General features: G+C 34.0%; 1 protein-coding gene across 1 annotated transcript in view; it reads right to left on the bottom strand.

The window, feature by feature from the left end:
• Nucleotides 1-12,075: 12,075 nt before the first annotated feature.
• Smp_159720 (putative atpase, class VI, type 11c) overlaps nt 12,076-19,109 on the bottom strand; it is a gene marked incomplete at both ends in the record, with an annotated part of 47,217 nt that continues 40,183 nt past the window's right edge. The window contains 4 exons of the mRNA XM_018799012.1: nt 12,076-12,189; nt 14,451-14,517; nt 16,482-16,796; nt 17,499-17,605. Of these exons, the coding sequence (XP_018650844.1) occupies nt 12,076-12,189; nt 14,451-14,517; nt 16,482-16,796; nt 17,499-17,605 (603 nt within the window). The remainder of the gene's footprint in view (nt 12,190-14,450; nt 14,518-16,481; nt 16,797-17,498; nt 17,606-19,109) is intronic.

Genomic DNA, 19,109 nt, shown 5'->3' on the forward strand with positions numbered 1-19,109 from the left:
GTATCATGAATGGATCAATTTCAGACCACCATCAAAAACCTGGAAGCATTGGATGACCATTTCGTCCTAAAACAGGACTCCTCAGCAGTGTGCATCCACTATTCTGCATGCGAGACTCGAACCCAGTACCTTCGGTTTCGCTCGCGAACGTTTAACCTCTAGACAATTAGGCCAGTATCTAACGCTGTTAAATTCTAACTCCCCCCAACCCACGATATTGCGCGACCATCAACCACTGTCTTCAGTGAGTAACTGACTCACAACAGTTACGGTCGAACTCCACTGGTTACATTTATTTTTTTGTCTATTCTGATTTCATGTATGCTGTGACCAGTTTAATTTAAAACATCTATCAAATCGTCTAATTTTATCAATGAAGATGACTCTAGTTCATGTATGGTTAAATTATTAGCCAAACACAGACAACACATACATACACTTGTTTTCTTATTATAATTTCTCTACAAGTCACACTAAATAACCCATACTCACTACGCAATAGGTCACACATCCGTCACTATTAACATTACTAAACAAATTTGTTTAATACAGAGAGATAACTTGTAAACCAAATTTTTTCTAGTCTATAATTTCGTTTAATTATTATTCCTTTTAGAGAAGGAAGCCTGACCCATATATATATATATATATATATATATATATATATATATATATATATGTTGAAAGAAACAAAGCCCAACATCAAATTGGACATTTTGATTTCTTTAATTTTTTTAATGCAACATAATTGATGAATTTGAAACGTTTCAATTGACAAAAACAAATGATATCAATCATAAATCATTGACAGGTATGTTCTAGATAATCCTCAAATTAGTATGAAAGAAAACAAACAAACATGGATCAATTAGCCTAACTAGGTTTTTTTAAATGGTAATTCTGAATTCACCTGGTATTGTTTGCTCATATATCTCCTCATTGTTGTTTAGGACTAAAATTGATCAGTCCCTTAACAGCATATATGCATACTGTGCGGATTGCCTTGATATTGTTTTAAGTCACAAACTTGATAAGCAAAGATGAATAGTGGCTAGCAGTGGAAACCATGACACGCGTTTCTTCTTATTTGAGATTTGGTAACTGGATTTAACTGAATCTCAGAGTCGATGTTCACTCTGGAAATCGAACCCAGTACCGTTCCAACAAGCAAACAATACCAAATAATTTAAACTTCACCTCATTGCGTAATTTAGTGTCCATCAGGACTCAGTAGCTGAATGGATAACAAGATGGCGTTTGAAGCTAAAGGTACTGGGTTCGAGTTTCAGAGTGAATATCTACTCTGAGATGCAGGTACATCCAGATGGTGAGTCCCAAATAGGACGAAATGCGCGTTCTGCATTTCACTACTGGCAACCATCCATCTTTGCTTATAGTTCACTCTAAATGACTTAAAATGGACATTATAAAGCATCAATGAAATTAGGGAGAGTGAATCTCACTTGTGTTTGCTTATTTTTCATGTTAAACAAAGTGAAAATATCTAATAACTGGAAGAAAAAACAGTGAAAAAGGCAAATGAATTGTTGGGTTGTTTATCCAAAATTTTTTTTTCAGCTTTCACTGTTTCTGAGAATCTTTAAACAAGAATTAATTGTATGTGATTTGATTTCTTTTGTCATTAAGTGAAGTTTAGTTTTAATTCATAAAGAAACGTTAATTAAATTAGTTTCTCTGTAAATTCAATCTATCACATATTGATAGAACTTGGAAAAAAAAGAAATAATTCTGTGAGTAGGAGATGTCGTGCTTACAAGGAAACTTTGAAGGTATTGGTCGAATCGCATGTTGTATGGTTCGCATTATTTTTTTAGTCCCCATACCAGTAATAAATAAGTGCCCTATAGTGCTAGGCCTTCTACGATTCACTGACTGATCTCAGTTCAAGAATAAGAATATCTTCAAAAACTGACATTATATCTTAAAAGTATCTCGTAAAGTAACATTTTCCAAGAGTGGAAGAAAATCAAACCTAATGAATCAATCACCACCACTAACCATCTTGATGTATAAGTTCGTATCACTTTAAATCATTTTATTTATTTCTAGTGAAACAATCATTTCACACTTTAAAAGCGTTACATTATTTTCTTCTTTGATTGATTTTCCTTACTGATGGGAATATTAAAAAATGCAGTGAAATGCATTAGCTTCATCTCATTCGTTAACAGTCTGCTTTTGAGCTACTTCACTGTCTTCACTCCATCATCTTAAAGCTTTTAACTCTTGTTTCTAAGTCTGGCTTACTTTATTTCTATAACTTGTAATCTACAGTTTGTCACAAGCATTATATGCAAACTTGGATAGTGGCTAGCAGTGGAACCCAGAACGCGCGTTTCGTAATATTTAGGGCTCATCAGATGGATTTACCTGCATCTCAGAGTTGATGTTCACTCTGAAACTCGAACCCAGTACTGTTCGCTCCAAACGCCATCTTCTTAACCACTCAGCTACTGAGTTCTGATGGCCACTTACTTACGCAATGAGGCGAAATTTAAATTCAATCTGTATTCTTTGTTTGAATCTTCCCATTGACGTTTAGGAATGCAATTGGATTCCACTGCTAGCTACCATCCATCTTTGCTTATCAAGCTTGTGACTTAAAACAATATCAAGGCAATCCTCACAGTATGTACATATGCTGATAAGTGACTGATCAATTTTAATCCTAAAAATCAATGGGAAGGTTCAAACAGATAATACAAAATGAATCTACAGTTTGCCAGTTTACATTAGAGTGTCCCAGAAATAATAAGTGCAGTTGGTGATAAATCTTTTTTTTAATTTCATACGTAGTAAGTCTGTGGTATAAACTATGGCATCAACTCATGAACGTTAATTCATCAAGATTTTACTGTAATATTCGTATGCTAAGTAACATTTTACACTTGAAATATCATTTTGATATTCTTTTAAATTGATAAATGAGATCTTTAATAGTTAACCAACAAATTAATTAGTATGCTTATTCATTCATAATGAGATAAAAATGATTGGAGTGAAAAATTATTTCTTACTGACTGATGATACAGACGTGCGTCCGAAAATATAAATAATAGAAAAAAAAATTTTTTTTTGATAGATTAGGTATCAGATGTAGCGGAAACACTGTTTATTCCAGATGACTGAAAACTATGCCATAATAATAATATCCCATGAAGGAAATAATATAAAATTGAGCATTTGGTGTATATACAATAAACATTGACAAACTATGACATTTTTCATAAAAAAATTTCTTTATTTCTAATTAATTAACAATAAGTCATGAATAGAAGTTATTCTACAGACATTTGTAGAAAGGATTCAGTACGGGATAAAGTATGTAACATTATAGACTTTTGTAGTAGTCATATTTCATATGCACTAAAACATTTGCATGAATTTTCGAATGTTTATGTTGTTTGTGTATGATGATGATGATGATGATGATGATGATGATGATGATGGTTACTTTGTACAAACTGAGCACATGGATTTTAATACAGTACGTCTAGGAGTGTTCCCAATTTCCTCACTTCTTTCATGTGCATGTGCATTCACGACCTTTAGAGTTTGGAACAGACACATCTGTGAATTACTAGTACATTTATTGTACTCAATACTACTACTTCTACTTTTCATAATATTTTACGTTATTTTTTTAATTTTTCTTTGCCACAATTTGTTGAGAACTTCCTATAAACTTCCTTGAAAATTTTTAAAGTGATAAGTATACCTGTTTAAAATTAGTGTTATGTATATATTGTTAGTCACTTCATTTCGAAATGTAACCTGGAACTAGCAGTTGGATGTTTTAAATGGTCACGAGAGTCTGTTGAGTCCATATCAATTTGTTTTAATCTAAAACTATCTGAATGAATAACAAATAAATATTTTAGATATATGTCTTCAGCTGTACTTAAAAACAAACCTAAAATGACATTTTCGTTGCTATGAGTTATTGGGATCCGTTGCATTAAAATTGAAAAGAAAACTTTACACGTCTATTTGCGCGATATAAGAGTCGTGATAACCTTTTCATATCTAATCTATTGTAGTTTAAATTTCCACACAACCTTCTGTTATTATTAGTGACTTGTCCTCCACTGCACAATCGTAGAATTAAGTTCGGTGCTGAACAAATAGTGTCACCATGCTATACAGACAATAAGCTTTTTGACAACATTCATACACTTAAAGAAGAAATATGTTTATAGCAAACAAGATACGTGTTTTTGTCATATAACAATCAAAATTCTCAATCGTTCAAATGGTAAAAACCAACAATTTGTACAAACTTGGTAATGTGGTGTACATTACTTATGCTGACAGATATCGGAAGTGGAATGCTTGATAGCAGAAGACTGAGAGGATTGAATTCAAGAGAACAGGAAGAGAAACAGAGAGCAATTGGAATAACAAGAGAATTGAAAGAACCATGGAGTATGTAGAGGACAACTGATAGAAGATGTTCAAATAATGTACTTAATGTATGTTTTTCATATTTTACGAAGGCACTGAGTAATTTTACATTATATAATAGACTGGTTTACCTCACCTAGTCTTCTTCTACTACAGTACTACCAAGCTGTAGAACATCAAACAATTAAATTTCATCGAAACCATGAAACGAACAATATTAGCCTTTCATCAAAAACCGTGGACCATTAGACAGCCGTTTTGTTCCAGTATGGGACTCTTCAGCAGTGTGTACCCAAGGTCCCACACTCAGAACTCGAACTCAGGGCCTTCGGTCTCGCGTACCGACGCCCATACTTTAAATCACTGAGCCAGCAGGGTTAATGTCTAATTTCAACTATCTCATCTGAGGCTAAAAGATTGACGGAATACATAAATGAAAGTGTCACTTTACATTTAGGATGAGGCAAAAGGTTATTGTTACATAAAACGTACACATAATGAGATTCTCACTAGCAAACTCATATGTTTATACAAAAACCTATAAAAGGTTTACAAGCTTAGCTAGCATGATTTATGTTACTTTCATTTATCATTTAGACATTTTTTCACCTTTTCCGATCTTTTTTAAGCTGTTCATAAAAAGGATGAACAGTTGTATAACTATTCTTTCTAGTTAAATCAGATCGACTAAGTAGACGGTTTTGTATTATTACAGTCACTGATTTCATATCCAATACTAGTAATAGAATCACTCATTTATTGATAAAAGAAGTCAACTTTCAATAGCTATTGAAGTATAATAGTCGTAATTAGTCAGATCCACTGTTTAAGATTGTCGAAGGACTCTGACAATTTCCTCAAAGCATCAAGTAGCGGCAATGTAGAAATTAGTTGATCAATATTAAATCATTATGTAAACACTAGTTTGGGAATATACCTTATAACGTGAGCTCATTTGTGAAGGGAGTAGCTACAATTCTTCAGGCTGTTGCTGGACACAGATGCAGAATTGTTGGATTACAGATATACAGAAATCGATCAGTTCTGATTTAAACCAACCTTTCCTACCTTCGTCTATAGGTTTCAAGTCAGTAATTTGTTGATACAGGATTTCAAATTGCGTTTGCATATCAATTTTGTTGACATTTTTTATAGAACATGAAATTAAAATGCAGGAGAGAGAGAGCTCGACTTTCAGTCTTGTTAAGCCTTACACTTGACAGATTATGAATAGAATTTTTCCGTGAAGGTGGAAGTTTGGTTGAAAGAAGTAGAATATCATTTAACGCACAGTGATTTTTGGATTTTTTTTCAGATAAATTTTTTTCAGTCATTCCGTTTCATCCAATTGAATGATTAGTTTTAAATTGGTAATAATTACTTATTGATCTCTTAAAATTGATATAAAATGTAAGTACTTGTCGACAGAGCACCCTTTCTTCAAATTATGGACGTTAATAACGTACAAAATACATGGTCTATCGTTCTCACATTGTCACAGACACGGATTACGTGTTATTGAGTACATTGCATCTGCTAGCATTCTGATCATTTGGAGCGTTAAAGAGTGCCATGAAGGGGGAATGTACTGCCAACACGTAGTGCATGATCTTCATGTCCATAAAGATCAGAAGCCGTACATTAAATTTGTATGTTGGAGAAATGGCCGTAGAACACCTAGTGGATCCTCACAGACGAAGGAGTTAGTTTGAATAATGTTATTATATTGTTCATGAAGGATCGCAATGAACACTCAATGTCCGGCCTTCGTCTATTGTAAGTCTATTGAAAGTCATTGGACTGTTGTACGTAAGAAAGTGCATCACAATCATGAGTACTATTCCCTGAAGTACAGCAACAATTCCTGGATGTACAAGTTAACGGACGTGGAAATTGAAACAGACTGTGTGAGATATGCAATCTTTCTCAGGCGCTAAGTGAAACTGCTAATGGAAGCACTATGATTTTTTGTCGTTGAAATGCAATGTTTCATTCGTTTTGTGCCCGTGATCCACAACCACAATTACATGGATTCCATTATCCCATTTGCGGCGCGATAACGGAATAATAGATACGCCATTGTTAAGAACAATCGAAAATGTTAAGAGATCGAGTGTAGGCCCATTTTAGGGTCATGCACAATTAGATTTAAATTCTATTTTTTAATTCGTTACAAATTGTATCAAAAAAATTTTGTTAATCTCATTCTATATACCTTCTCCGTTTTTTTTAAACGACAGTCCCGCCATTATTGCGTTCAACATGAATTCTCTATGAAGTAGTTTAACAGTTTCATCTGATATTTTCCGTAATATTTCTGTAAGAAATTCACCAGCCTGTGTTCTTCAAGCACTAAAACGTAAGAAAACTTTTAGCCCTACAATTACCAACTTTTTATTGTCTGCGCTAAGACTAATTTGTATTAGTATTCGCAAATAACTAATATCTATTATCTTGGCATATGGCATTAACTGTGAATTAAATGAAGTACTATTTATCAGTGCCTGTGAACTCCTTTCCTACGTAAAATAATTCAGTCAATACTGATAAAAAAGTTTTTTGACCTTAAAGTGTTTACTGAAAATTGGTGCGAATAAGTTTATCATTAATGTTGATTTACTGTACCATAGGTTGGAAATTATGTACTGAGATCAGATCACTGTTACAACAAAATTATTTCTATGGGGAAGATCAAAAGAAATAACAAATTTTAATCAAGCCCTACTGTGATTAGGTTATATAGTCAATTGAGAATAATAATGATAATAATGTGATTATAGCCCACATATTAATGATACTGTTTTATGGTATTTCAAATGTCTATATCATTTAATGAACACTGAACTGTTTAACAAAATTCTAAAAGAATGTTTCAGTGTTTTTTACATCATTCAGCTAGACAAACGTAGGCTTCCATTTATTACATCTAAATCAAACGTTGCTAAACGTCAATTGATATAGTTGACGTTATTCGCATTTAGCAGTATAATCGACGTAAAAATTTATTATGTCAGACGTAAGCCTGTAAATTTGTGCTTAATATGACCAATATTTTAATTACTCGCCAAAAATAGTTATTCTTGTAACGTTTAGGTGTTTCATGTTCAATATTAACATATTCAAACATTGACCAGTTCCATTGAATCCACCGGATATCGAAGCAGAGCACAGATGTATTAAAAGTGAGGACCTTAGTCATACAAGGCTGACTACTCTCCCCCTCTCACTTTCTTCTGGTGGTTGACTGGATTAGAAGACCTTGACATCTGAGAAGTACAGAATAAAATGGACATGTTGGTTGCAACTAGACGATTTGGACTTCTCAGATAACCTGGTCTTTTTATCTCACGCACATGAACAAATTCAGTTCAAGACAACCAGTGTAGCAACAGCCTCTACAGCAGTAGGCCTCAACATACACAAAGGAAAAATCAAGATCCTGGAATGAAACACAGAGTAGAAGAAAGACATCTAAATGTTGTTGACTATAAAGTAATAAAAAACCTAATGTTTAAGAACTGAGATTCTTTAAAACTAAACTATCTACTGCTAACTTGTAGAAGCATTAACTCAAAATGGTTCAAATGAATTCACTTAATGTCTTCGCCTTAGACTCGAAGTTTTAAAATTGTATCCAAGTTTCCATTCCGCTAATAATTTGATTTATTTGTAACCATATTCTATTGGTCGTAAGGTTCTGTGGCAGTGTCCGAAATTGAAAGGCATACCGGAGAAGCACATTAATTTTTTATAGGATCTCTACTCAAACACTACTAGTCGAGTCAGAGCTCATGGAGAACTGTCATCGGAATTAGTTACTTCGAGTGGTGTTTGCCAGGGTTGTTTGCTATCTTTATTTGAATTTTTTGTTGACATGCTTTTAGAGATAACACTTTCATCTTCTGACTTTCCAGGTGTTGATCTTCTACCAGGATATTCCTTTGTTTACTTAGAATACGCAGATGATATATATTTGTTTGGGGAAAGCACTGACAAATGCAGTCGTTGGAACACCTTAAACAGCAATAAAAACATGATTTAGATGTGATCCAGTTGTGACATACAGTGTCCGAATTTGATACTGATACACCATATACTATGCACTAACCCCCCAAATGACTCTTTGGGCGAGAAATGATATTGGGGTACCAAATAAAATGAACAAATATTAGTTCATACATACACTACGCTAATCCTTAGGAAATTGATCCATTGACCACAATAAAATGCACTTGACCTTAAGGTCAATTCTAATTGACATCGATTGGGCTTTTCATTATGCTACTTCTGATGACGTCTCCAAACAAAATTCTCTACTAGGTAAAGGTGGTAAGTTGATTGATGGGGTAGTCAATCTTCATTAAATGAGGTGTTTGGAACACGTGTTATATATGTCCAATCACCGTCTACCTCGACGGGCAATGTTTTCTGGTGTAAGAGTAGGCTGGGAGAAAGCTAGGGACGGCCTAACTAAAACATGGCATCAGTTCATGAAGTCACTGACAATTGAACTCAGCCATGTCAGTAGATGCAGACTACCTGGTTGAGGTTCATGTGATTATCGTAACCAATGGTTAGCGACTTTGAACGACGTGGCTCAAAATCTCTTGTAATGGTGCAAGTGCATCCATTCTTTGTCTTCCCCCGAACTCTTCATAACTACCTTCGTGCTTTGCATTCACTAATCTATATTTTCATCCCGAATTATATTTTCGATGAGTGATCTTTCCCATTACCACTGACACTGTTACTACCTCTACTATTCTGGGATTCTGCCAGACAATTTCATCTCTGTTAGCTAATGGGGTATGGGGACCTGAACCGATGTACATACGTACCAGGTTCTACGTCCTGATTGCGTGACTCTGTATGTTTAATCCTTTTTTATTTACTACATATAAGACTGTTACCTTCATTGGTTTATTATTGATTTTTACAATATTATCTGACTTTGTTTTTGGAGTGTGAGTAACTAGAAACGATGAGAATATAATTTCCTATCCTACATTGCTGACAGCTTAGTATAACTGAGAAGTCATGTATGATTGATCTAACAGAACGATACATATGTATTTATATACATTCATCGAAAATCTTCTTTCATTTTTTTCCAAAAGAAAGAATGCAAATTTATTAGGCTAAATTTGGTTCAAAGACTCATTGATAGTGTTACAGCACAATGACAAAAATAAAACTATACCAAGTACAACTATTTATGCGCTCCTGAGAAAAATTCCTTCACTATTAAAAACAGGATTGAATTAGTCTTTGAAATTTAGCTACTCAAATCATTTATTGAATTTACTAAAGTAACAAAAAATGAATGAAATGTTATGTTGTTATTGAGTGTTAAAGTTGGCATAACCAGGTACAAAAACGACTTAAAGAATTCAATTTTCATAATAGAAGAATTAATTGAAAGTAAAATCTGACACAAAATTATTCTCCAAAGTGAATAGTCTTTCAGGATGGCTTTATATTCTACAAAACGAAGCAACGCTATTCATTTTACGTGACTCAATAGTAATAAACACTAACAATCAATTTAGACAAAAGGAATCATAGATTTGTAGTAAATTTGCATAATTTAATGTACATAGTGCCTGCATTTAAAGCTTAAGAATTTCTCATCACTTAATCATTAGAACAAAATGAACAAGAAATATAATTGATCACATACCATTTATATACAATATACAGTAACACTATCGAATTACTCATAACCTATAAATATTCAACAACAGCTGATTAACACCTATTTATATAATGGAATGGAAAACTTATTTGCAATGATCAATCACATTTAAGCTAGCTAACAGTTATCGACATTTATTTCATAATGAGGATAGATTATAACAACTGTATAAATGAACATTATGATCATTATAAAAATAAACAATTGTTTCCTTTAACCCTAATAACAATGAAAACATATTTACGTCTACAGCGTACAGATTTTGCCAGGATAAAATAAACAATATTTAAAAGAACTAACAAAATGTTCCTAAATATTTCCAACTACTTATAAGTAGATAAAAAAGGTGATAGAAAAAAACAGGGGTGAGTGGCCTCATCAAATTATGCGAGATTCTATTAACTTACTTTTTGTCTGTGAACAGTGTAGTAGTAGAGATAAATTTAGGTGGACACCATAAAATGTTTTGATTAGTAATCTGATGATAAAGTATGGAATAGGAAGTTGCTAACGTTTACTGCAGACGGCAATTGGTGTGCAAAATATTTCCCCCTGCTTCGGCAATAGAATTATCTAATTTTCCATATCTAAGTGAAATAAGACTTAAAAGCCAAGTAAACCAGTCGGGAATATGATTACTAAGCGAGGTCAACACACCTTTTCTACGGAAAATATCACGGTCAAATACCAAGAATAATGATATGGTTGTAAAGTCCCAGTCAGTAGAAAATTAGATTTCTGGCATTTCGTGACTTAGTGTAAGCCACTTCTTCACACTAAATAAATAACCGAATTAGATTAATAGAAGTGTAAATAGTAAAAGAGCGACGGAACGGAATATTTTTGGGACAATCAGAATGAAAATAAGTAGGATCATGCTGATATGTTAATTTTGTCAAGGTGATCTATTTGTGTGAGACCTGCTTGTTTGAATTTATATGTTAGTGGGTGTGAATCAGCGGTATTTATTATGTCATAAAACATCAAAAATTTAGTTTTATCATTTATTTACTTATTTAAACATACAAACATTGGTACAAGGAGGCACGAAATAGATATGCGCCACACTTCGCCATTCGATCTAAGTGAAGGCTGTGATACGACCCGGGCGCCCAAACCGAAGCAGATGCTTTTCCACGGAGGTCACTCCTAGGGTGTTTGAAATACAGGTCTAGTCCACAAGGCAATGGAGCCACCCTGGGAGATGAAGTCCCATGGCATCTGGTGACCAACAATATGCCCATATACCATTTCCCTTGGGATCCTTGAGCCCGTGTGCACCATTGGTTGAGAATCAGGGTTTTCCAACTCCCCTATGTGGATCCTCTATGTCCACCTACCCGGTTAAAGCACCGCACATTCGCTTTTTCCCCTCCCAATTTCGTAAACAACACCTTCGCCACGAGAAGGCAGTGAGTAGTACTTCCCTTGCAGCGGTTGTATGCACGTGGCCATTTGAGAGCATTTCGAGAGGGAGAGCTGACTCTTCCCACCTTCAGCCGTACCAGGGCATTCGGGGGATATTATGAATGTATCATTATTCCTATTATTAGCAATCTACCCGATCCTCAATCTATTCGAACTTATCAAGTCAAATCATGGTAATGATACATTAGTCGAATACTTAGATGATTAAGACACGGTTGGACAGTGAGTGAATTATTATAGATTGATTGAAAATTTAACAAAAAATACAAACCATAGGATTCTGGTACACTGAATGTAAAGTAATGTGCTAATAGAAAGAAAAAGTTCGACAATGTTCCCATGTGTACAGATGGATGTATTACCAAGACGTAGTTAAAATAGAACAAAATATGTACAATCCTCTATATCTTAGTTTTCAAGGCTTGATGACACAAACCATACTTGTACTGCAACGTGTAAATATTCAGAAAATGAAAATTGCCTAAATAAGAAAAATAAAACAATGTTTTATGACCAAACTTACATAAATTATCTTTACAGAATTTATTTTTTTCAACTTGACATTCAATCAAGATAACAGGATCAAGGCATAAATCATTTTGTTGATTGTTTGCATTAAATGAATATGCGAGTATTGAAATCTATGAAAAAGATAAGTTACAAAATAAACAGTTACTCTGAAAGAGTGAATATTGGATTATAGGAGAACAACAACAAAGACATCAGCTGAAGAACACACACATTGCCATTTCATTATTTTGAACTATTGTACCCTTCCTATGAAGAATTTTTATATATAGTTGTCGTAAAATTATTAAACGCTTAAACTACTGTTTTTATACTCGTCTATATGTAAGCTTTTTGTTTGATATATAAATTATCTTCAGAATGGAAGTTTGTCGAGATTGTAGTAATTTTAATAGTTGAATTCATGAGTCCATCTAAGCTGAAAACCTGAAAGCACTGGATGACTGTTTCGTCCTCGCCTGAGACTCCTCAGCAGTGCGCACCCACGATACCGCACGTGTGGCTCGAACCCAGGACCTTCGTTCTCGCGCGCGAGCTCTAAACCATACTAGGACGAAACGGCCATTTGGTACTTCTAGATTTCCAATGGTGGTCCAGCTTAGATCGACTCATGAAATTCACTATTAAAATTATAAATTGCTGCTGCCATTATTATTGTTTTTTAGTTTCGGAATTATGATTATTCAATTATTTCCACACTGCTTTGTTTTAGTATTACTTATGAATGAGTTATGCATACACTGTGATTGTCAGTGGTGTTGGTATGTTGAGGTCAGATATTTAGAAGTACATACTTGTACAAGTTTCGAGTCATCAATGAATATAGTACTATATTGAAGATATCTGCTTACTAACTTCGTTTTCTGACTAAACACTGAGTTGAAAAGAGATTTAAGGTCTGAGTCGTTACTGGTTATTCACAGCGTCATTGGTAAAATAGAAAATCGTCAGTCCTACAATCACAGAGCAAATTAATGGGGAATTGGATTAGATAATACAACTACCCATCCCCTTATAAAAGGCCCGATTACACAAGTCTCAGCACAATTCAAATATTTGTTCTGTTTGATGACACGGCAACATAATACATACCTGAATACAATAGTAATTTACACTATTTACACTATTTTTCACTCATAAACTAGGACCGATGATTCGTGTACCCGGTACTTCGTTTTTCCCTTAACTTGTGTTCTTGTATGTTAATACTGTTAGTTAACTAGTCTGCTGCATGACCTGGTCTTATTTGTATATAAATGAATGTTTGAAATGTAATAACGATCTTGAATTGGTGATAATTGGTCTTGTGTTACTGCCTTCCGTTCGGGGCTAGTTACTATTAAGCCAACTATAAGCCGTAAAGTATCAGCTCTCTCATCTTTGTTGCTGATTGGTTGCTTAAGGTCGACTGTGCGTATTGATCGGTCCTAGAACGTAACAAATTAATTACGTCACAAGAAATAATTATGTTGACACGAAACAGTCACTTATGTTCTACTGATTGACTAATCACAAATTATATAGGTTGGAAATGATCAACAAGAAACCATGAACCTATATGTTTCATGCTGATGGTAACATCAAAACAAGCTTTATCTCCTATCTCAAGCACTGGACGGTACGACACTGATTACTTTTTAGTGATGACTAGGTTGTACAAAAGTATGATTAGATGAAATCCAAAACAGTTTGTATGCATCAAAGTCTAAGAAGAATATCTTTTTAAAATTCCCTAAAACACATGTTGATAACGAAAATGTAGAAAATCACTTGTAATTCGCGTAGATATTTGTCTCGGTTTCTTTTAGAAGATAAAACTTTGATTGCGTTTGAATTATTTTGAGTCTAACTATCAGTTGTTAGCCAGAATAAGATGTTACCCTTAATCTTCACCAGACAATCTAATACACAATAATACAAACCAGTATATTTTAGACTTTTGTTGAAACTAATTTGTCATTAGAATCCTGCTTAAGTTGATATTCACCTATAAATCCTAAAATAAGTTTCGAGGATCCTACAAATGTTAATATAGATCATCTATATAAGAACTGCAGTGGAAACAAACAGTTTCTCAAATAGTAGATCCGGAAGTTTCTAAAGACATTGAAAAAGAAAATACTTTTGTAAAGTGTCAGCCTCCATTATTGAAAAAATAACTATTAGGGTTACCCCACGAAAATCTGAATCCGAGCTTCTTCACCTGCTGGAGTTATTTTGAATTTCAGTCCTTGAGATTTCTACAAATATGATATCTACGTTAATAAAATCATGTGTGCTTACAGATTGTTCACACAATGATCGCGCAATATAGTGTACAGAAAAAGAGATAATAATTTTGAAAATATCTAAGTAAGAAAAGAAGATTACTTACATCACTCGACTTGCAGTCATCTGGTAAAAGAGAAGAGTCTGTAATGAGCACTGCTCGGGCACACCAACTGTGAAGGAAAACATAGAGTTAATTATGAGTATTGAGCAGCCAATTAAATTTCTATAGAATAGTAGAATTAAAGTGGATGCGGTTAGGATGCACTGATACTGATACACAAACTTCCCATACGCAAGAGCCTAACCAACTACTGAGTGGGAAGGCTACGAGAAGAAAAGGAAGCCAATTGAACTAAACCGATTCATAAGCATAACTATTCATTTGCATATGTATCTACTTAAAAAAATTATTAATTGGCCAATCACATGCACTTGTCATTAGGATATTTTTGATTGACACAACATAGCCTTCTCATTTGATGACCTTTGATTGACCCACTGTATCAGACACTTTCAATTAATATTTTACAAACAAGGAAGAACATTCTTGTGAGGGGTTAAGGAACAAGGTGTTAAGTTAGTATCGAAGATTTTTATTTTTAGCTCTTCTTCCGTTATGGCGAGGCAGTATCACTTTATCAGAAAAACTTATTACAGTTGATTAAGCAACTTCGCCAGTGAACTTTACATTCTCTGTTATTCAACAAACCCGACTGGCATGGTAAGACCCTAAAGAATAAGTATACTTACATACGCCTGTTAACCCTCGTTGAGGAACATAGACTGCCAACCGGCATTCTCCATACAACTCTGTCCTGGGCAATCTTTTCCAGTCGCTATTCATCCTTTTAATATCTGCTTCCAATTATCGATTCAGTGTTCTTTGGCCTTCCTCTTCTCCGTTTCCCATAAGGATCTCAAGCTAGCAGCTTGATAACTTCCACAGTGTATGTCCTATCGACCTCCAACGTCAGTTCCTAATTTCCTCTTCAGTTGGAAACCGGTTTGTTCTCTCCCACAGTAGGCTGCTGATAAACGGATATTGAGTATCATTCCTAGACAACTGTTTATAAATACTTGTAGTTTTTGATGATGGTTGTGGTAATTCTCCAACTTTCAGCTCTATACAGTAGAACTATGTTGACGCTCGTATTGAAGATTCTGACTTTGATGTCATTTGACAGTTGTTTCAAGTTTCATATGTTCTTCAACTGTAGGAATGCTGCTCTTGCTTTTCCAATCCTTCCCTTAACATTTGCGTCCACTCCTCCTTCATCGATGGTGTTGTTTAGATACGTGAAAGTTTCCACCTCTTCCACAGCTTCTCCGTCAAGTGTGATTTGGTTGGTAAAGAATAAGTCTTCTAAACGGTGAAGCTGGAATAGATCGTCAAGATAAGCCATTACGACCAATCCTCTTAAATTAACAACTATGATTAGGGTATGGTTTGCCAGGTAATCGATTCACTCAAATATTATTTATAGAATTATGTGTAATATTTGGAAATTTTAAATACGACCAACAGATAATGATAAAGATAGTGATATGGTATATATATAGCGCGTAGCAAATCGCATATCAGTATCAGATTCCGGACACAGCCCGTCACAATAGATAGTATTTGGTTATTTAGTAGAAAATAACTACATTTAAGCTACTCTGATAAAAGTAAGCGATCAAATGAACTAATAGATGATTAAAGTTGACAAAAACACATGAGAATCTCATAAAGACAACTATAAAAGACTATGATAAAAGTACACTCAGAGGTCAGTTTATTCGAAATTATCAAGTCAAATCTTGGATTATGGTGATGGAGATATATGTGCATAATGAGGATAGTTTTTGTCAGGGAGAGCAATAAATTACACCTTTTTCCTACCCTATCTTTTCAATTTTCATTGATGAATATATATGAGATTGAGTCTAAGACTTGCAAATCTAAAGTTATGGTAATCGCTGCAAGACTTGAAGGCTCTAGTGTATACAAAAGTGGAAAACTAGAGTGAAATAACTATTCAGTGGCCCTCTACGGTAGGTAGATTTAAGTGGACGCCGAGTAGTTAAGAGAATTGCGTATATGACCATAAAAAATGATAGTAACAGATTCTAGCGTTATAAGCAAGCAACTCACTGATTAATAAAATCACTAATCCAAGAATATGGTAAACATTCTGGACATAAAATAACACATTTTGTTCTTATTTTTCTACCATTAGATAAATAAACAATGAAATCATCATCAGTATTATTCTTTGGGATTGACGCAAACTTTGACGACGATGGAGATGATGATGAAGGGTCAGTTTCTGTTGTTATCTGTTCATCTTTCATATTGGTGGACATATTCTCAACGGATTGAGTTACTGCATCTACCTCTGAATTTATATACTGAATTTTTTTTACTTTACAACCAAGGCAAAATGTCGTACCGAAAACAGCTGACATTCTGAAAATGAAATATTATTATTTGTAAACAAAGAAAGATAATACTATTCATAGGAAATGTCAGAGTACACTGTACATTATTATAAAAATTAAATAATTCATTATTCAAATGTTTTTAATATACTCTTAAAGTCGTAGAACAATATGTCGAACGAGAGAATTCTTTTGAAAAAGTTCATTTTCAAAGCTTTAAAAGCCTAAACAAATCCAATTGTAAAATGTACTATTCAGTACACTTATGTATCGCCCTACCCCACTGACGTTACTACTGAGTGAAAGACAATTTAGTACACTTGACCGATGCTGTATGTATTTATCGAATCACCTACTCCTAGGAAGTTATATATGCAGGGTGCTTAATAAAACAAATACTACCCGAGGGCCGAGACTAGAACAAGTGAGGCACTACTCAAAAACTAGAACTTAATTGATCTAAATTATTATCCAGATACTCAAACTGAAAAAACTGGGGCAGGATTTAAGCTGAGAGCAGTTGATTAAAAAGTCAGTGATTATATCACAGAGCAACATTCATGCTAAAGAATTTTTGTCATCACTATATGGTAATCCTAGGAAAAGGCCTAATAAACAGTATTTTTATGCCATGAAGCGGATGTAGTTTAAGGTGACTTTCCGTGCCATCTACGGATGAGGAACATAATCACATTTCAGTTAACAATAAAACAAGGAAAATAGCACTGACCGACAGTATCCTTGAGTCAAATCTCCACTGCCATACATTGGCCACAAAATTGGATAAGGTCCAAATCGACCCATAGAGAATAACAATCGTCGAATTCTGAAAATGGCCTATCGAAAGCAAACAAAGATTTTAAAAAAATATGTTCACACTTGTTAAATACAATGTTTTAAGTGTGAGTTGGAGTTATGAAACCGACAGAAGACCTAGTTACTAAATTTCATGTTAGTCAGATTTGTGAACAAGGTAGTATTTGTGATTTTCAGGGAACGAAAACTTTGGATTTCATTTGAACTCATATTATAGTAAGACTTTATCACTGGGTTATTCAGACGGTGAATGATCTCTCACAGGACAGAAAATTTGATCAGCACTAAGAACCAGACAACATGACATTGATTACAGAAATGAATATACATCTTTGGAAATATAAAAACAGGAAAGTAGTTCCTCAGTGGTAGGAAAACCCGAGTTATATTGCCAGGAAAATGATTCCTAACCCCATAGGGATAAATCTTATTGTTATCATACTCCAGTATAATCAACAATAAGGCATTTCCTGAAACCTGAAAACGCAGTAGAGTTTCTTACAATATATAATCAGATGTTTTGGATTTAGAGTTTCCGGCAAAATTGGGAATTGTAGTTTAACAGTTAAGACTTGTTTTTCAACAGTCGGGTTTCAGGATTTGGTTTAAATAAATAAATAGATAAGTGATTATTCCAGTTTTTCCACTGATTAGGATTCAGAGTTAGATATACCAGCCTGTACTAAAATAATGTGTTTGTTCAATTTAATCAAGTAAAACCTCAGAGGACAACTGATTCAACTGGCAAAGGACGACAAGGTTATTGTCATAGGTAAATCAGATGTCATGTTTAATTACCCTCCACGATGGTGTACTAAAGATGGTTCACAAAAAATTGTTCATTGCCTCCAATCGACAAGCAGTAATACCATGGAAATTAAACTCTAATTACTGGCGTTTGTACTTTTTATTTAGACCAACAGTTGTATACCTCAAGTTAGTTAGTCCGGATGATTCACACGATGAATTGCCAATTTTTGTCATAGAGTCTGAACTCGCAGATTAACTGATATAGGTACACGTTATATAACTACTGCATACAATGTGAATAAATCACAAAAAAATATACCTAACATCTGTTTTTCATTCACCAGTTTAATTATTGGTTAATAATAGCTAAGCTTACTTTATAATTAAGCTCGAACAACCTTTTATGTGTAGGCAGAGACGGTCACATATACCGACAATATGTTACACACCATAGCAAGAATTAAGCTTAGAGATTTTACGTATGATCTTTTCAGAGGCAATACGACTGCTTAAACAGATGAAGTAATGAGTACGTGATTTTTTCGACCGAAACTGAAATAATCACGAAAAGTAGTCTGTTAACATTATTCTACATCTCTGAAATGAAAAGTATTCTGAGGCTATCACTACAATTCTTTAGAACAAAGTAGTCACATCATTTTTCTATCTAATACAATTATATTAACTGTTTGAACTAAAAGACTAATATTTGAACGAAGAATATTCTTTTCGATAAATTCTCTTCAGGTTCTACAATTATATATCCAAATTAATA

The sequence above is a fragment of the Schistosoma mansoni genome, chromosome 3, assembly GCF_000237925.1.
Source record: "Schistosoma mansoni strain Puerto Rico chromosome 3, complete genome".
NCBI classification, from domain to species: Eukaryota; Metazoa; Platyhelminthes; class Trematoda; order Strigeidida; family Schistosomatidae; genus Schistosoma; species Schistosoma mansoni.